The sequence below is a fragment of the Neolamprologus brichardi genome, chromosome 7, assembly GCF_056152115.1.
Source record: "Neolamprologus brichardi isolate AB-2024 chromosome 7, ASM5615211v1, whole genome shotgun sequence".
Lineage (NCBI taxonomy): Eukaryota > Metazoa > Chordata > Actinopteri > Cichliformes > Cichlidae > Neolamprologus > Neolamprologus brichardi.
In genome coordinates this window covers 15,034,952-15,055,398 of record NC_142110.1, presented here as the reverse complement: position 1 = coordinate 15,055,398, position 20,447 = coordinate 15,034,952, and the positions used below count along the sequence as shown (strand labels likewise).

Below are 20,447 nucleotides of genomic sequence, written 5' to 3'. Positions count from 1 at the left end.
CTCATGAGATCTTTACTTCCTTGGCAGGTTTGTAAGAAAATTGACATCCCAGTGTCTCATTTTCCCCTTTTCATTTCTGTTTTTAATAAATTATAATTATTGGATTCTTATGAAACAATAGATTTAGAACAGAGGAGCATTTTGTCAATAAAACTGTTTTATTGCTGCCTCTGTTGTCTTGAAATGAAGATATATGCAAGTGCAAACATACTTGTTCAATCAAGAGGAAGGATGTAATAATAAGTTATATGGGATTTGTGAAGGGTGTTGGACAGCCATCCAGCACATGTTTGCCACGACTGGCAATAAATCTTCACGTCTTACACAGGAAGAAGCTGTAAGAAAAAAAAAGTCTGATCTCAATATAAAAGGTAGTCAAGAACCACTCTCTACATTACCCACTCAGGGAACATCAAGTCCACAGTGGCAACAATGAGGGGGAGTTCGGTGGGGTTGTGCTTCCTTGCTTTGACTATAGCCCATGTCACTGAGATCCAAGCCAGATGGGGTAAGACTCAAATAATTTTGGTCTGCTTTTAAACCTCAATTATTTAAATAAATTTATCTTCTTCATTTATGCATATATGAACACAACATTTATAATACTTCCACCAATATTCATCTTTTATTTATGTGAATGTTTCTCCAGTCCGCAACCATGTGAGCAGCATCTGTAGCACATGGGGCAGGGAGCACTTCAAGACGTTCGATGGTGATGTGTACCAGTTTCCTGGCATGTGTGAATACAACCTGGTCTCCGACTGCCATGACACCTTCCCAGAGTTCTCTGTGCACATGAAGAGGAATGAAAACGATGGAAACCCGACAGTCAGTTATGTGGTGGTCACCATCAGCGATTTTGCATTTCACCTCAGCAAGGATGTGGTCACTGTAAACGACCTGCCGTAAGTTAAAAAAAAAAAAAAAAAAGCAACTCTGATAGAATTATGATGACAATGATAATCTTTTATCTCAGATAAATAAAACCAATACATACACACATTCCTAATGACATGAATTAACCACTAAATCATCATCAAGTCTGAAATGGAGTAGGAAGAAATATCCACATGCTTATTAATCTCTGATTGATTGATTGATTGATTGACCATGTTCATCATTACCCACACTTCCCCTCAGCACTTGTATACACTCATAAAAAACACAATAAATTAATATAATTAGAGTGAAATAGTTCAATGCAGATAGGAATTTCCCCATGGGGATCAATAACGTATAAATTATTATCATTATTATTATTATCAGTCATCAATTTCATTAATTTCACATTCTTCAAAAGCAGGTTTTGAAAAATTTATTTGAACTGAAAAATGCTTGAACATTGCTGTAGGTCCACTGGAAAACTGTTCCACAATTTTAGTTGACAAATGGAAATGCAAAAAGTTTGAACTGTTGTTAAAGATTTGTATTTTATGAGTTCCATGAACTTCAAGATTTGTTGACTCCAAAAATAAAATGTTAGTGTGGTTGCTGAATCCGGCTTCATTTAATGATTGTAGTTGCTTTTCCTGACATTCAGATAATGACTGAATTTAAGCTTTTTATACATTAACCCAGACTTCCAGACAGTACTCTTAAGTATGGCAATATGAGTGAACAGTTGAAGTTCACAGAGTGATTTATAATGCAAAAGACTTTATTCAGTACAGAGATGCTTCTTATATAATGTTAATTATAGATATAAATGAATTATAATTGTTAAAAAGATATTATCTTTCTTCTCAGTGTCAAACTGCCACACTACGAGGCCGGAGTACAAGTGGAAAGAAATGCAGTCTACATCAAGCTCCAGTCCAAAGTTGGCATTATTGTCATGTGGAACCTTGATGATGCAGTCATGGTAAATCCTTAAAATAGACAGATCCAATACGACATTATTTTAAACACATTTCTTTTTATTAATGACTAACAGCCCAACCTCCAGAAATACTTTGCCATACTTTTATATTTTGGTCTGTGTGGCATTTAAATAAATACATTGTCCTCTAGTTGAATTGCCGATTACCTGGTTCACTACAACAATAGTTACAGTGGTTACTATTGTCCTTGCATACATGTAAAGTCCTTAAATGTGGCAACTTTGATGCATTTGTTTCTTTTTATTTTGTCATATTATATATTTTAATATCTTAAACATGTCATGTCTGGTTTCTAAAACTTTTTCTAACCCTTTACTCCATATTTAAGGTGGAAATTGATAATGATTACACTAACCGCACTTGTGGACTTTGTGGAGATTTTAACGGTGTTCCAGTTTACAACGAGTTCCTCCTTGATGGTAAAACCTGTTCACTATTCATTAATTTTTTAAATCTTCAATATGCTGGCTATTGCATGTCCCTACTAATGTAATTGTATGCAAAAGGTCGGAAAATCAGCCCCATTGAGTTTGGCAACATACATAAAGTCCATCGTCCAAATGATGATTGTGAGGACCCATATGAAGAGGAAGATGTCTCACAGGAAGCTATGAATGTGCCAGAGTCATGCAAAGAGTTTGTGAGTTTTGTTACCTACTTTAGCCAGGTTTAACGAAAGAGATCTGATGTTTTTTTTGTTTACATTAAATAATTGTGCACGTGTTTACTGTCGTTTAGCAAAACACCTGTGAAAAGATGCTGCATGCAGAAACCTGGAGCTCCTGTACCAAACTGATTGACCCTGAGCCTTACATTCAGGCCTGTGTGCAGGACATGTGTGGCTGTACCAACCATTCAGATGACTTTTGTGTCTGCAGCACACTCTCTGAGTTCTCTCGACAGTGTTCCCATGCAGGAGGGGAGCCTCCCAACTGGAGGACTTCTGAGTTCTGTGGTAAAGTTTTGTTTTTTCTTTCTTTTTCTTTTTGTATTTTATATATTAAGTGGTAGAGAGAGTACCAAAACACTGAAATCACCTGAGCCAAGTATATGGTGAAATTTGGCAAATGTCGGAAGTAAAATAAGTGCACAAAAAAAATCTGTTGTTTTTACACTCAAGTGAAAAACTTCAACAAGTTGATGTTTAGACACTTTGCGTAAATTCCCACTTCCTTCACAGCCAAACAGTGCCCATTCAACATGGTTTATGAAGAGAGTGGATCCCCTTGTGTGGATACCTGCACGCATCAAGACACAAGCTCATTCTGTGAGGACCACAAAATGGACGGCTGCTTCTGTCCTCCTGGTTAGCGCGCTTGTCAAATAAGTTTCTTTCTACACACCTGTTAATGCTTCTCTTTTCATGGGATGTTACCTTCAAATGCCAACCTTCCATTTCAGGAACCGTGTTCGATGACATTTCCATGAGGGGGTGTATTGCTCAGTCTGAATGCCAGTGCAAGCATGGAAAAATCTATGAATCTGGTGAAGTTTACAGACAGGAGCGAGAGGAATGGTAATGTTCATAATGCTACCAGAATGTAATTTTTTACAATGTGTCTGCATATTTTGTTATCTTAATGAATTTGGGGGGTTTTTTCAGCACGTGTTTTGAAGGTAGATGGGCTTGTGAAAGTCTTTCAACACCTTCTACATGTGCGGTTGAAGAAGGTTCACATGTAACCACCTTTGATGGGAAAGACTTCACCTTCCACGGAGACTGTTACTACACCCTGGCCAAGGTGGAAAGAAAGGTAAATGAGCCTTAGTACAGTACAGTCAAATTTTAGACAATACTGTGTTGGGCATATGTAAGTAAAAATATATTGGATTAGGCTACATTTTTTTTCTTTTGCTTACATTATGCGTATTTCAGGATGATGCAAGCCCTAAGTTTACCATTCTGGTCAAACTGGTACCATGTGCACACCAAGAGTATGACACCTGTCTGAAGACCATCAAAATCCTGCTGAACAATGACAGACACAATGTGAGTTTAATACCGGGCTCGTGCTTTAAATAGATACTGACAGCTGCAACATTTTAATGATCAATTCTGTTTTTATTCAGGTGTTAACATTCACTGCTGATGGCGCAGTAAAGCAGAATATGCAGAGTATCAGTTTGCCGTACTTCTCAGGTTAGTCAGAAAATAAGGAACTTTCGATTTAAGATGTTACTTTCATTTATGCTGAGACGTAAGAACTTAGCCAAACTGATTTTTGTGTATCTCTTCATTCACAGGGGATATCAGTATATTCCACGCTTCGTCCTTTCACATCATCCTCCAGACTAGTTTTGGTTTGCAAATTCAGATCCAACATGTGCCTCTCATGCAAGTCTATGTCAGCCTGGAGCAGAGCTACAGAGAAAAGACACGTGGTAAGTTTTACATTAGTCCTAAAGAATTATATCACAAGGGCTAGTATGCATTTATTAAGTAACTATTTATTGCAAGACTTAAAGAATGCTGTCTGTTGAAGATGATTACATGATTTTGATGTATCTGTGCATTTCGAAACAAACTTTGCCATTTGCAGCTTAAACAAATGAAACACCAGCAGATTATGTTGACTTCAGTGATTCATATGTTTTTTTTTTTTTTTTATTAAACACTGCCAACAACCTTATTATAACCTTTTGGCTAAAAGGTTGTAATAAATGGCCTCGCCCACTATTAGAGCTACGGCGAGAAATTTAAAAAATAACGAGGGCGCTCGTAATAGACTGTTAGCTTCTTCAGATGAAAAGGAACCAGCTAAGATGGTGTGGGCAGCTAACTGGTATGCCAAAATAAAAAGGCTATTTTGAAGATCAGGTTTTTTTTTTCAGATTTTCAGTGAAAAGTAGACACTGAGGTAGCCAAAGAACATAATAGAGAAATTGTGTTTTATGTGACCAGGGATGATCTCAGGATTGTCCCACTCTGAATACCACCCAACTAGCAAGCCATTGAAAATAATTTGGTTTCATATACTTTTTTCTTTAGCATTCTTATTTGCATTTCATGATAATTTCCTTCATTAAGAATCTGTAATTTTTAGGTTTATGTGGGAACTACAACATGGTCCTGTCTGATGACATGAACACTCGTCAGGGAATTGTGGAGGGAAGTGCAGCAGCTTTTAGTAACTCCTGGAAGGCTAGCCATACATGCCAAGACAGAGAAGACAGACTCGATGACCCTTGTTCTTTCAGCGTGGAAAATGGTAAACTGGAAAGTTTTTTTGTCCATCAAGTTTATTTCTTATTCCTTATTTTATTGTCCACGTTTACGTTTTTTCTGAACTCCACCTATTTATTTAGTGGGTTTGGATTAATTAGTAACTATAAATTGGTCATAGGTGTGGATGTGAGTGTGAATGGTTGTCTATCCTCTATGTGTTAGCCCTGTGACACACTGGCAATGTGTCCACGGTGTGTCCAGGGTGTACCCTGCCTCCCACCCACCCCGCGACCCTGACAAGGATAAGTGGAAGAGAATGGATGGATGGACGGATGGAAGTTTATTTCTTTAATTGCTATCATTTGCTTGAAACTGATTTTCCATGCACTAATTGCAGCATATATAAACAAGCAAGAAATATAAGCAAGAAGTGACATTTTTACTCATCTACTTATAGAAAAGTATGCCAATCACTGGTGCGCCTTGCTACGACAGCCAAATAGCACCTTTGCAGAGTGTCATTCTTTTGTGGATCCTGAGATTTACTACAAGGTACAACACAATCTATCTGTGTTTCTTTAACTAAATACAGTGGGACTGTAATACAATAAAAATGTGTTCACTGTTTTCTACAGCGATGCACTTATGCTAGCTGTAACTGTGAGAAGAGCGAGGACTGCCTGTGTGCTGTTTTCTCCTCCTACACAAGAGCTTGTGCATCAAAGGGAGTGTTCTTGACAGACTGGAGAGAGAATGTGTGCGGTAAGTGTATCTGAAACAGCTCAGTAATGAAGTTTGATGAGCGTGTTCTTTTTTTATTAGTTAGTCCAGAACTATGAGGTAATCATTATCATATTTTCTGTAAAACAGAAAAATACACCAAGAACTGCCCAGCATCTCAGACCTTCTCTTACAAAAATCAGAGATGCCAGCTGACTTGCAGATCATTGAGCTTAAAGCAGCAGAGCTGCACCTCTGATTTCTTGCCTGTGGATGGCTGTTCCTGCGCTGAGGGTCACTACCTAGATGACAACGGCATCTGTGTCCCAGTGGCAAAGTGTCCCTGTTACCATAATGAAGTCTACGTAAAGTCAGGCAAGTCCATCAGCACCAACAACGAGCGCTGGTGAGTCACTTCAGGATTTCAAATGAAACATCCTAAACTAAGGATTAAACAGGACCGTAATACATGTAGTATGATGGATTTACACAGACTTTGCTTTTTGTTGTGTATCTTTATAATTTTGGTGACTTTTTCTAGCATATGCACCAACGGCGTTCTTCATTGCCATTCTGGGAGAACCCGCATGTCAAGTCAGTTTTTTTTCTTCTTCAATGAGAGAGTTTTGTTAAGACAATATACAGTATATTAAAGGAATTTGTACTTTTTTTCCTACAGTTTCTACAGCTTGTCCTTCTCCAAAAGAATACTTCAACTGCTCCACTGCAAGCGCAGGAGTTGTTGGAGTGCAGTGTGCTCGAACTTGTTTAAATCTGGACAATGATGATTGTGTGAGTTGTTTTTGATGCACCTCCAAGTCTGAAAAAACAATATCTAATAAATATTATTTTTTATTTATTTATTTTTTTTATCAATGTGGTCTTTCTATCCTCCCAGGATGCCACAGAGTGTGAATCTGGTTGTCGGTGTCCCAGTGGCCTCCTTGATGATGGTAAAGGTTTCTGTGTGAAAGAAAGTGACTGTCCATGCAAACATGATGGCCATCTCTATGTCTCCGGGACACAAATACCTAATCAGTGCAACACCTGGTAGGATCTTATTTTATTTTTTAGTTATTTTCTAATTAATACTTGTAGAGTAATAAACAGTATGTGATATATATGGCACGTTTTTCTCACAGTATTCAAATTGTACTGTATTTACTTTTTTTGATACATTTAGTACCTGCCAAAGTGGAAAATGGACATGCTCTGAGAAAAAATGTCCAGGAACTTGCATTATTTATGGAAGTGGTCACTACACCACATTTGATCAGAAAACATATGCATTTCAAGGACAGTGTGGCTATATTGCTGTAAAGGTAAATAATGTGTGCCAAAATCATCCAAAGCACAACTGTCACCTAAATTGACCTTGTCATGTCCTCATCCAAAGTTTCTCATAAAAATAAACTCTGAACAATTAGGAGTAAAGTCAGTTATGCAACTCTAATTTCCTTTGTAAAAAAAAAAGTTACATGCCATTCACACTGTATATTTTGTTTACCAAATACAATTACTTACTTAGAACTCATAGGTGAAATTGCAAGGAGCAAATGCCTTATATTGTAAATAATATCTGGATCAGGGATAAGGAAAATCTTTTTTTCTAAGTGCAAAGATTTGAGACACAGTTAAGAATTACCTACACTGTGTCTCCAAAAGTCATTACATAAAGATTCAAAGGCAGTTAGTCAATATATAACATGTAAGTGCATAATCTTGTTCCTGTTATCTTCTACTTTAGCCCCCAAAAAACACAAAGTTTAACCTTTTTTTTTTCTTCTTTTTTTACAGAACAACTGTGGCAATAAAACGGTGCACAACAGCTTTGGAGTTATCACTGAAAATGTACCTTGTGGCTCTACGGGCACCACCTGCTCTAAAAGAGTCAGAATTCAACTGGGGGTAAGATCACTTACAAACAATAGCAAAGCTTTCTTATGCCAACTATAGTAAATCTAAGTAAATATATTTTCAGCATTGCAATTGAACCAACAGAAATTTCCTTTCCTTCATTACAGAGAAATGTAATTAAACTATCAAGGGGAAGAGTTGAAGAGGATGATCTGGGACATGGACCTGAGATAGTGTACAAGATAAGGAACGTTGGCTTGTATGTGGTTGTAGAATCTGAGATCGGAATGGCAGTGATGTGGGATCGCAAAACAGCTGTTCGGATCCTGCTTGAACCAACGCACAGCGTGAGTCACAGTAACTGTTACATTAAATTCTTGCATTAAAGTTTTACTATTTTAATGCAGTGTACCCTTTTTGTCTGACCACATACTTCTGGTTTTCAATACCTCATATTGAAAAAATTAACAGAATCATTTCTACAAAAGAAAGAAAATTCCTAGAGGAGCCTAATATACTAATGAAATTATGATAAATGTAAATCACTAAATTATATTTATTAAGATCTCACATTGCTCGATTGACTCTTTTGTTTAATTGCACAGGGAGAGGTGTGTGGCCTTTGTGGTAATTTCGATGGTGATGGACAGAATGACTACACCACTCAGGGTCAGCTGGTGGTGAGCAATCCACTTGAGTTTGCAAACAGCTGGAAAGTGTCTAGCTCTTGTCCAGATGCTGAGGTGAACATTGATCCGTGCGCAGTAACACCCGGTCGACATCAGTGGGCAAAATTGATGTGTAGCATCATAATTGGAAAAACATTTAAAGAATGCCACAAAAAGGTAATGAGAATTTGTAACTTGTTCACATTCACGCAAATCTAAAACAATGCTCTAAAATAAAATCATCATCAAATTTGCACCACTGTTCAGGTTAGCCCTTTTCCATTTTATGAAAACTGCATAAAAGACTCATGTGCCTGCGACACTGGAGGAGACTGTGAATGTTTCTGCACAGCAGTTGCAGCTTACGCTCAGGCTTGCAATGAGCATGATGTTTGCATTGCATGGAGAACTCCAGAGATCTGTCGTGAGTAACAGTTTGTTTTTTCCCCCACCTTTTCTGACACATGACTTTGTCGTTGAGGCTTTAAATTCTTGTGAGCCTGGTGTTTGCAACTACAGAGATCTATATATCAATCTGCTCAGTAAACATACCCCATCATTTTTTGTATTTTTTACTTTGTTATTATAAATTAATAAACTTGATCTTTTCTGTATCAAGCTACACTCAATAACCAATAGGGACCAAAGTGGACACGTGCTTTTGCAAGCTTATAAAGCATCTGAAACTGAATTTTCTCATTTTTACAAACATAGTCAGACCATTAATTAAACAGTGTAAACTGTGTGTATCTTTATAAAATGTATGTATTAAATTTGATAAATAGATTATTTTGTTGTTTTTGAGATTATTAATCTGCCCCCCTCTCCGGACAACACATTTCTAAGTGTTAAATGCAAAAGAAAATGGATGTGGCAAAGTGATTGTTCCAGAGTCGGTGTTTGGTTTGTGTTAACTTAAAAAAATCCTGTAATATAACATGTTGGGCTCTATTGAAAAGGATATGCAATTGTAGTGGGATCATTCCTAAATACTGAGTGTAGGTCAAATGTGATTAACGATAATCACAACAAAAATAATATGTGGAAAAGTGAAAGGAAACACATTTTGCATCTGTAATAATTAAAGACATTACTTATGTAATCTAACATCAAATATACTGCAGACAATATTTGCATCAGTTTATAACACTTGCATATGTAACATATTCACTTCAATTTAAACTCAGTGTATATTATAGTCAGGGTTACTGATTTCCAAAATCAAATAAATAATCTCATTGTAATCTTTTTATTTTAGTGCAATCAGACAGAAATTCCAAAATATTTTCAATAACCTTATTAAATTTTAATGTGAGAGTGGAGTTTGAACTGCATTCACATTATAAATTGAAATTTCATATATTTCAGTCAACATTTTAATCATCTAAGTAAATGGTATAATTTGTATCTTTTTCTCCTAGCTGTCTATTGTGATTACTACAACAACCCAATTATATGCACGTGGCACTATAACCCTTGCCACTCTCCGTGCTACAAGACCTGTTTGAATCCAGAAGGTGTATGTTTGAATCCGATACCCACCCTGGAAGGTAGGAGGTTAAGTCGTGTCAGTTTGTATTACCTTGAATCAGATAAATGTGCCATTCAGAAATATTAATTAAGATTATTATGTGATATCCTTTTGTACAGGCTGTTACCCTGTATGCCCAGAAGATAAGCCCATATTTGATGAGAAAAACAATACATGTGTGGATGTATGTGAGCCAACTACGACAATACCTCCAATTACCACAACTACACCTACAACAACTACGACTACACCTACTACAACTCCTTCTCCTACTACAACTACACCTACACCTCCGACAACCACAAGTACAACTACAGCCACACCTCCTACTACAACAACTACGACTACACCTACTACAACTACTCCTCCTACTACAACTACACCTACACCTCCGACAACCACAAGTACAACCACAATCTCATCGACTACTTGCATTCCAAGTACCACATGTGCGTGGTCAGACTGGTATGATGTGGATGATCCAACGGACAAAAGTGATTGGGAAACATATAAAAACATCACAGATAGCGGTCTTCAAATATGTGAAGATATTCAAGACATTGAGTGTAGAGCGGTACTATACCCGGACAAAACCTTTGATGACTTTGTGACTGAAACTGGCCAAGTTGTTAGTTGTGATCAGGACACTGGTTTAATATGTAGAGCAGAGGATCAGACCAAACCTCCAAGAAAGTGCTATGACTATGAGATAAGGGTATATTGTTGTAAGATATGTTCAACAACCACATCTCCTAGTACCACGACTACACCTACTACTACAACAACTACGACTACACCTCCTACAACTACAACTACTCCTCCTACAACAACAACCACTCCTCCTACAACAACTACGACTACACCTCCTACAACTACAACTACTTCTCCTACAACAACAACCACTCCTCCTACAACAACTACACCAACACCTCCTACTACAACAACTACGACTACACCTCCTACAACTACAACTACTCCTACTACAACAACAACCACTCCTCCTACAACAACTACACCAACACCTCCTACTACAACAACTACGACTACGCCTCCTACAACAACAACCACTCCTCCTACAACAACAACAACTACACCTCCTACAACTACAACTACTTCTCCTACAACAACAACCACTCCTCCTACAACAACTACACCAACACCTCCTACTACAATAACTACGACTACACCTCCTACAACTACAACTACTCCTACTACAACAACTACGACTACACCTCCTACAACTACAACTACTCCTACTACAACAACTACGACTACACCTCCTACAACTACAACCACTCCTCCTACAACAACAACCACTCCTCCTACAACAACTACACCAACACCTCCTCCTACAACAACTACGACTACACCTCCTACAACTACAACTACTCCTCCTACAACAACAACCACTCCTCCTACAACAACTACGACTACACCTCCTACAACTACAACTACTTCTCCTACAACAACAACCACTCCTGCTACAACAACTACACCAACACCTCCTACTACAACAACTACGACTACACCTCCTACAACAACAACCACTCCTACAACAACTACACCAACACCTCCTACTACAACAACTATGACTACACCTCCTACAACTACAACTACTCCTACTACAACAACTACGACTACACCTCCTACAACTACAACTACTTCTCCTACAACAACAACCACTCCTCCTACAACAACTACACCAACACCTCCTACTACAACAACTACGACTACACCTCCTACAACTACAACTACTCCTACTACAACAACTACGACTACACCTCCTACAACTACAACTACTTCTCCTACAACAACAACCACTCCTCCTACAACAACTACACCAACACCTCCTACTACAAAAACTACGACTACACCTCCTACAACAACAACCACTCTTCCTACAACAACTACAACTACACCTCCTACAACTACAACTACTTCTCCTACAACAACAACCACTCCTCCTACAACAACTACACCAACACCTCCTACTACAATAACTACGACTACACCTCCTACAACTACAACTACTCCTACTACAACAACTACGACTACACCTCCTACAACTACAACCACTCCTCCTACAACAACTACACCAACACCTCCTACAACAACAACTACGACTACACCTCCTACAACAACAACCACTCCTACAACAACTACACCAACACCTCCTACTACAACAACTACGACTACACCTCCTACAACTACAACTACTCCTCCTACAACAACAACCACTCCTCCTACAACAACTACACCAACACCTCCTACTACAACAACTACGACTACACCTCCTACAACTACAACCACTCCTCCTACAACAACTACACCAACACCTCCTACTACAACAACTACAACTACACCTCCTACAACAACTACTCCTCCTACAACAACAACCACTCCTCCTACAACAACTACGACTACACCTCCTACAACTACAACTACTTCTCCTACAACAACAACCACTCCTGCTACAACAACTACACCAACACCTCCTACTACAACAACTACGACTACACCTCCTACAACAACAACCACTCCTACAACAACTACACCAACACCTCCTACTACAACAACTATGACTACACCTCCTACAACTACAACTACTCCTACTACAACAACTATGACTAAACCTCCTAAAACTACAACTACTTCTCCTACAACAACAACCACTCCTCCTACAACAACTACACCAACACCTCCTACTACAACAACTACGACTATACCTCCTACAACTACAACTACTCCTACTACAACAACTACGACTACACCTCCTACAACTACAACTACTTCTCCTACAACAACAACCACTCCTCCTACAACAACTACACCAACACCTCCTACTACAAAAACTACGACTACACCTCCTACAACAACAACCACTCTTCCTACAACAACTACAACTACACCTCCTACAACTACAACTACTTCTCCTACAACAACAACCACTCCTCCTACAACAACTACACCAACACCTCCTACTACAATAACTACGACTACACCTCCTACAACTACAACTACTCCTACTACAACAACTACGACTACACCTGCTACAACTACAACCACTCCTCCTACAACAACTACACCAACACCTCCTACAACAACAACTACACCAACACCTCCTACTACAACAACTACGACTACACCTCCTACAACAACAACCACTCCTACTACAACAACTACGACTACACCTCCTACAACTACAACTACTCCTCCTACTACAATAACTACGACTACACCTACAACTCCTCCTACTACTACAACTACACCTACACCTCCGACTACCACAAGTACAACCACAATCTCATCGACTACTTGCATTCCAAGTACCACATGTGCGTGGTCAGACTGGTATGATGTGGATGATCCAACGGACAAAAGTGATTGGGAAACATACAAAAACATCACAGATAGCGGTCTTCAAATATGTGAAGATATTCAAGACATTGAGTGTAGAGCAGTACTATACCCGGACAAAACCTTTGATGACTTTGTGACTGAAACTGGCCAAGTTGTTAGTTGTGATCAGGACACTGGTTTAATATGTAGAGCAGAGGATCAGACCAAACCTCCAAGAAAGTGCTATGACTATGAGATAAGGGTATATTGTTGTAAGATATGTTCAACAACCACATCTCCTAGTACCACGACTACATCAACACTTCCGACTACCACAACTACAACCACTCCTCCTACAACAACTACAACCACACCTCCAACTACCACAACTACACCTACTACTACAACAACTACGACTACACCTCCTACAACTACAACTCCTCCTCCTACAACAACAACCACTCCTCCTACAACAACTACACCAACACCTCCTCCTACAACAACCACAACTACACCTCCTACTACAACAACTACAACCACACCTCCTACAACCACAACTACTTCTCCTACTACAACTACACCAACACCAACAACTACCACAACTACAAATCCTACTACAACAACTACAACCACTCCTCCTACAACAACTACGACTACACCTCCTACAACAACAACCAGTCCTCCTACAACAACTACAACCACACCTCCGACTACCACAACTACACCTCCCACTACAACAACTACACCTCCTACCACAACTACGACTACACCTCCTACAACAACAACCACTCCTCCTACTACAACAACTACAACTACACCTCCTACTACAACAACTACGACTACACCTCCTACAACTACAACTACTCCTACTACAACAACTATGACTACACCTCCTACAACAACAACCACTCCTCCTACAACAACAACCACTCCTCCTACAACAACTACACCAACACCTCCTACTACAACAACTACGACTACACCTCCTACAACTACAACCACTTCTCCTACAACAACTACGACTACACCTCCTACAACTACATCTACTCCTCCTACAACAACAACCACTCCTCCTACAACAACTACACCAACACCTCCTACTACAACAACTACGACTACACCTCCTACAACAACAACCACTCCTCCTACTACAACAACTACACCAACACCTCCTACTACAACAACTACGACTACACCTCCTACAACTACAACTACTCCTCCTACAACAACAACCATTCCTCCTACAACAACTACAACCACACCTCCGACTACCACAACTACACCTCCCACTACAACAACTACACCTCCTACCACAACTACGACTACACCTCCTACAACAACAACCACTCCTCCTACTACAACAACTACAACTACACCTTCTACTACAACAACTATGACTACACCTCCTACAACTACAACTCCTCCTCCTACAACAACTACGACTACACCTCCTACAACTACAACTACTCCTCCTACAACAACAACCACTCCTCCTACAACAACTACACCAACACCTCCTACTACAACAACTACGACTACACCTCCTACAACAACAACCACTCCTACAACAACTACACCAACACCTCCTACTACAACAACTACAACTACACCTCCTACAACTACAACTACTCGTCCTACAACAACAACCACTCCTACTACAACAACTACAACCACACCTCCGACTACCACAACTACACCTCCCACTACAACAACTACACCTCCTACAACAACAACCACTCCTCCTACTACAACAACTACACCAACACCTCCTACTACAACAACTACGACTACACCTCCTACAACTACAACTACTCCTACTACAACAACTACGACTACACCTCCTACAACAACAACCACTCCTCCTACTACAACTACACCAACGCCTCCTCCTACAACAACAACCACTCCTCCTACAACAACTACCACTCCTCCTACAACAACTACACCAACACCTCCTCCTACAACAACCACAACTACACCTCTTACTACAACAACTACAACCACACCTCCTACAACTACAACTACTTCTCCTACTACAACTACACCAACACCTACAACTACCACAACTACACCTCCTACTACAACAACAACAACCACTCCTCCTACAACAACTACGACTACACCTCCTACAACAACAACCACTCCTCCTACTACAACAACTACGACTACACCTCCTACAACTACAACTACTCCTCCTACAACAACTACAACCACACCTCCGACTACCACAACTACACCTCCCACTACAACAACTACAACCATTCCTCCTACAACAACTACGACTACACCTCCTACAACAACAACCACTCCTACAACAACTACACCAACACCTCCTACTACAACAACTACGACTACACCTCCTACAACAACAACCACTCCTCCTACTACAACTACACCAACGCCTCCAACTACCACTACTACACCTCCTACTACAACAACTACAGCCACACCTCCTACTACAACTACATCTCCTCCTCCACCAGACTGCCCTGATTGGGGTGTCTCAGTAAGACCCATTAAACATAAAAAAAATTTCAATAACTTTGTATTTAATGAGATTTTGACTGTTTTCACTTTTCCAGTAATTAACTTATAGGTTATATCTTAATGAACTCATAGGTGTTTGGCAAAAAAACATCTTAAAATACCTTTACTATTTTTGTTTGTGCTATTTTCTTCAAGCAAAATGAGACTTTCTATTTGTGCAACTGCACCATGGCCAGATGCATAGAGAACAACACAATAGAAATTATTCCATATGAATGTCCACCTCTTCAAAACATAACTTGCACCAATGGAAAGAAACCAGTTCTGGTATATGACGAGTACTACTGCTGTCAATATTACACTTGCGACTGTAAGTTATTTTGTGAGTAAAAAACATTCCAACAGTTCCATTCATGTTTTTTCCCCTCCATTAATTTATTTTTCTTTCTTTTCAGGTGTATGTGAAGGGTGGGGAGATCCACATTACATCACATTTGATGGACTTTACTACAGTTATCAAGGAAACTGTACTTATGTTTTGATGAAAGAGATCTTACCGATACATAACCTGGAGATTTATATTGACAATGTCTTTTGTGATCCAACTGAAGATGTTTCTTGTCCACGATCGATAACAGTATCATATGTATCACAAGTCATCTCACTCATTAATCATAATCTTATTGGAGCTGCACAGTTGGAGGTAAATTTATGCATATATGATTGCCAATATTTTATTGTATTTTTCTGCAAAATAACCAAGATAGATTGTTTTATAGTATATTTTTTACATATGGTGCAATTATTCTTTTGTAGGCACTGAAAAATGGAGAAAGTTTGAACCTACCTTATTCTCAACAAGGTGTTAAGATCATGAATTCAGGCATTAACCTGATTTTAGAGATTCCTCGTCTAAAAGTGGTTGTTACATTTGGAATAACTGGCTTCAGTGTAACCCTTCCATTCCAGTACTTTGGCAAAAACACACAGGGACATTGTGGTGAGAATGTTCACTAAAATTGTCATATTTCATAACCCTTACTTTGAGGTTGTACTGCAATATTAACTGTTTAATTACTATTGTCAGGAACGTGCAACAATAATCAGGCTGATGACTGCATGTTGCCTGGAGGTAAGCTGGTGGAAAGCTGTGCAGTGATGGCTGACTATTGGCCCGTTGAAGACCTTTACCAGCCCAACTGCCCAACACCACCCGCACTACCTACCAGTGCACCTGAACCACCACCTACTTTAGCTCCATGCAAACCAGACTCCATGTGTGACCTACTTAAAACTAGGTAAGCATGATCTGATCTGTCCCAAAAGTTTATTCCTGTACTATTAACAGTTTGCACTTAAAACAAAATACATTAATTTTTGTGTCTTTTGTTAAAACAGTCTCTTTGCAGAGTGCCATCCATTTGTCTCTCCAGAAAATTTCTACAGAGGTTGTGTTTTTGATAGCTGTCACGTTTCAAATCCAACAGTGGAGTGCACAAGTTTACAGACTTATGCTGCAGCCTGTGCTCAGGCTGGAGTTTGTATTTACTGGAGGAACCACACCACACTGTGCAGTAAGCAATCCCTCATCATTTTGTAAATGTTTTGAAATGGATGGAATCACAAGTTAAACTTTGTCAGCATGTAGATAAAAATCAAAGCACAAAACAATGAAGTTCTTTTCTTCATCATCAGCTGGTGAATGCCCATTAGGCAAAGTTTACAAGCCTTGTGGTCCTGCAGAACAGCCAACCTGTCAAGACGAGTAAGTTTCTGCAAAACTATGCAAAAACATTTCTAGGCACTATGATAATAACAAAATGTGGCAAAATATAAATGTTTACAGTGGCAATAAGTAAAAGTGACACTGTCTATCAACTTAACTGAATGAATTTAACTGTTCCAACGTAACTTATTTTACAGTCCAAGTGGACCAACTATGAACTACACTACTGAGGGCTGCTTTTGTCCTGATGGAATGAAACTCTTCAACCAGGAGTCTGGAATATGTGTTGAAAAATGTGGTAATTACTTTTTGTGATATTTTCAGCTTACTACTACTGACCTAAGTATATGATATAGTTTTAGTGACTTTTTTATTTTCCAACAGGATGTCTTGATCCTGAGGGCATTCCTCGTGAGGTGATCTTCTTCTTCCTCTATTTTTTTTTTTTTTTTTTTTACCAGAAATTCTATTCTTTATTGTTTACTTACAGGAGAAAATAATATAAGTTGTGGTTTATTCTTTCAGTTCAATGAAAGATTTGAGTACAAATGCCAGGACTGCATCTGTGAAGAATCTACGAAGACTGTGACTTGCAAGCCTAAGGTGTGCCCTCCACCGTCAGCCACTACAGACTGCTCTGCTCCTGGGTTTGTCCTTGTCAACCAGACCAGTCCATCAGACCCCTGCTGTTCTACCTATGTTTGCCGTAAGACATATAGTATCAAAGCACTTTAAATTTTTCCAGAATGTTATTTGATTTTGGTAGTATCTCACTGTGCCATCATCTCTGCAGAATGTCAACCTAACACCTGCCCAGTCACCAATATGAATTGTCCAATTGGATATAAGCCAGTTGTCAGTGTCCCTGATGGAAAATGCTGTGCAGAACATACATGTGGTAATCTCATTCAAACAGTTTGAATCTATCTATCTATCTATCTATCTATCTATCTATCTATAACTAGATATATGTGTGTGTGTTTGTGTGTGTGTACTTTCATGCAATTCACCTCGTCTTTGTCCAACTCTTTCCTAGAACCTAAAAGAGTTTGTGTACACAGAGAAACTGAATATCAGGTAAATAAGAAGCAGATGACTTGTCATTTCTCACCTTTTTATCTTTACCCTCCTAAGACCCGAACTCTTTCTCTTTGATATTTGGACATATTGGGGCCTGATGAATGTAAAAACAAAGAATTAACAGATTTTTTTTTTTGCCTTATTTTTGTTTTTAAGAAAAATGAGAGCCACATATGAGCATATTCATTTAAAATTTTGATATAACAGTAGCAGTATAATGTCCTCGTAAGTGGATATCAGGCCCTTGTAGAGCAAAATTCAGTATTTTGGTCTAAATAACCCAAAATGTGATGTCCACATATGTGGACGCCAGGTCCAAGGAGGTTAATGATGGAATAATTATGTATGACCTTTTCTCTTTATTTGTCAGCCTGGTTCTTCAGTTCCTGTGATTGCATGTCAGGATTGTACCTGTGCCAATCAGATTGACCCCAAATCTGGTCTATTAAAAATAATTTGTGTGTTTCAACAATGCAAAGAACACTGTGAACTGGTAAGAGACAATAAAGCCATCATCTTCACTTACACCATACATCCCAGTTTGTTTTCCTTTGGTGGCTTTAGTGTGTCACTTGCTAGATTGGGCTTCAGAAGCTAACGTCGCTCTCGGTGTCTCACAGGGATATGGATATGTGGAAAGTGATTCAGATGAATGCTGCGGGAAGTGTGTACAGACACACTGTGTTGTCAACATTAATGGAACCAAACACCTTTTGACTGTAAGCTGGTTGTAACTTCATGTGTTAATTCATCTAAGCCAACCACCAATAAGTGCTTATTTGTGTGTTTAAATAAATACTACTAAGTTTGTGTGGATTTGTGTATACGTCTATCTCACTGCTTTCTAGCAAGGAGAAACCTGGTCACCATCGGAGAATAAGTGTGATCATTACACCTGTGTTAAGAATGGTGAGACTTTAACAGCAAGTCGTTCACAGACTGTCTGTCCACCCTTCCAAGAGAGCAACTGCCAACCTGTAAGTATGCTTTTAAAAAATAATCTTGATTGATTGACTGCATCTGTCTGAAATGAAATTAAACAAATTTTGTTAATGTTGTATATTTTCCTCGTTAGGAAACAATTCAAACTGCAGCAAACGGCTGTTGCAAAATTTGTGAGTATAACATTTTGATATATAATATTTTAATCAGAGGCAGCACAGTGGCGTGGTGGTTAACATTGTTGCCTCACAGCCGGAAGGGACTTGTTTTGAATCCAGCATCTAGCCAGGGTCTTTCTGTGTGGAGTTTGCATGTTCCCCTAATGTCTGCATGGGTTCTCTCCGGGTACTGTGTCTTCCTCCAATAGTCCAGAGACATACACTTAGTGGAGTTAGGTTAACTGTTGATTCTAAATTCCACATAGGTGTGAATTTAGTTTTTAGTTTTTAATTGCTGTCTGTCGGTGTTAGCCCTATGACGGAGTCGACAGAGTGTCGACCTGTCCAGGATGTACCTGCCTTTCACCCTATGACATCTGGATAAGCGGAACAGTATGGATGGATGGATTTACATTAAATAGAAATAAAAGAAACTAACTCAACATCTTTTTTTGTAAAAGGTGTGGAGAAGGAGAAGGGATGCAAGTTAATGTCCATGAAAACCCATATTACATTCAACGGTTGTCAGTCCTCCCAGGAGGTAGATATGCCATATTGTGAAGGATCCTGCAACACTTACACCATGTAAGGATAACCTTAATGTTATATGGTTCCCTGGAAAGTTACAAAAAGTGTTATTTTACACTTTGACTATATTAATAATCCTGTCCCCTGCTATCTTTAGGTACTCTGAAGCAGCAGCAGCTATGGAGCATTCCTGCTCATGCTGTAAGGAGATAAACTTCAGCAATCGCACTGTTGACCTGGTCTGCCTGAATGGAGACACGGTCCCCTACACATACATGTATGTGGAACAGTGTGGGTGTACCAAGACGGACTGCACCACAGCTCGACATCATGTTCGCAGGAAGAGAAGCTTCACACTGCTGTGA

At 39.1% G+C, this 20,447-nt stretch overlaps 1 protein-coding gene across 2 annotated transcripts; it reads left to right on the top strand.

Moving 5' to 3' along the window:
- The first annotated feature begins 432 nt into the window (after positions 1-432).
- Positions 433-20,447, top strand: muc2.1 (mucin 2.1). Of its 2 annotated transcripts, XM_087843167.1 has the most exons (46): positions 433-508; positions 650-905; positions 1,747-1,861; positions 2,209-2,299; positions 2,387-2,520; positions 2,619-2,835; positions 3,061-3,186; positions 3,282-3,396; positions 3,484-3,634; positions 3,757-3,870; positions 3,951-4,020; positions 4,125-4,262; positions 4,925-5,089; positions 5,504-5,598; positions 5,682-5,808; positions 5,917-6,172; positions 6,308-6,360; positions 6,446-6,558; positions 6,665-6,816; positions 6,950-7,088; positions 7,564-7,674; positions 7,791-7,970; positions 8,229-8,468; positions 8,559-8,715; positions 9,713-9,841; positions 9,942-11,264; positions 11,721-12,147; positions 13,048-13,538; positions 13,803-15,667; positions 15,844-16,018; positions 16,104-16,351; positions 16,465-16,648; positions 16,736-16,946; positions 17,047-17,222; positions 17,344-17,412; positions 17,559-17,672; positions 17,759-17,790; positions 17,900-18,080; positions 18,168-18,272; positions 18,411-18,451; positions 18,825-18,947; positions 19,075-19,173; positions 19,303-19,431; positions 19,530-19,569; positions 20,016-20,139; positions 20,240-20,447. In XM_087843167.1, exons 1-46 carry the CDS (start codon positions 433-435, stop codon positions 20,445-20,447), a joined length of 9,885 nt encoding a protein of 3,294 aa, XP_087699293.1. The 2 variants fall into 2 exon arrangements, with proteins under 2 accessions (XP_087699293.1, XP_006789665.3); XM_006789602.3 differs by lacking the exons at positions 433-508; positions 650-905; positions 1,747-1,861; ... (24 more) ...; positions 13,048-13,538; positions 13,803-15,667 and having other exon boundaries at positions 15,850-16,018; positions 17,344-17,413; positions 17,572-17,672.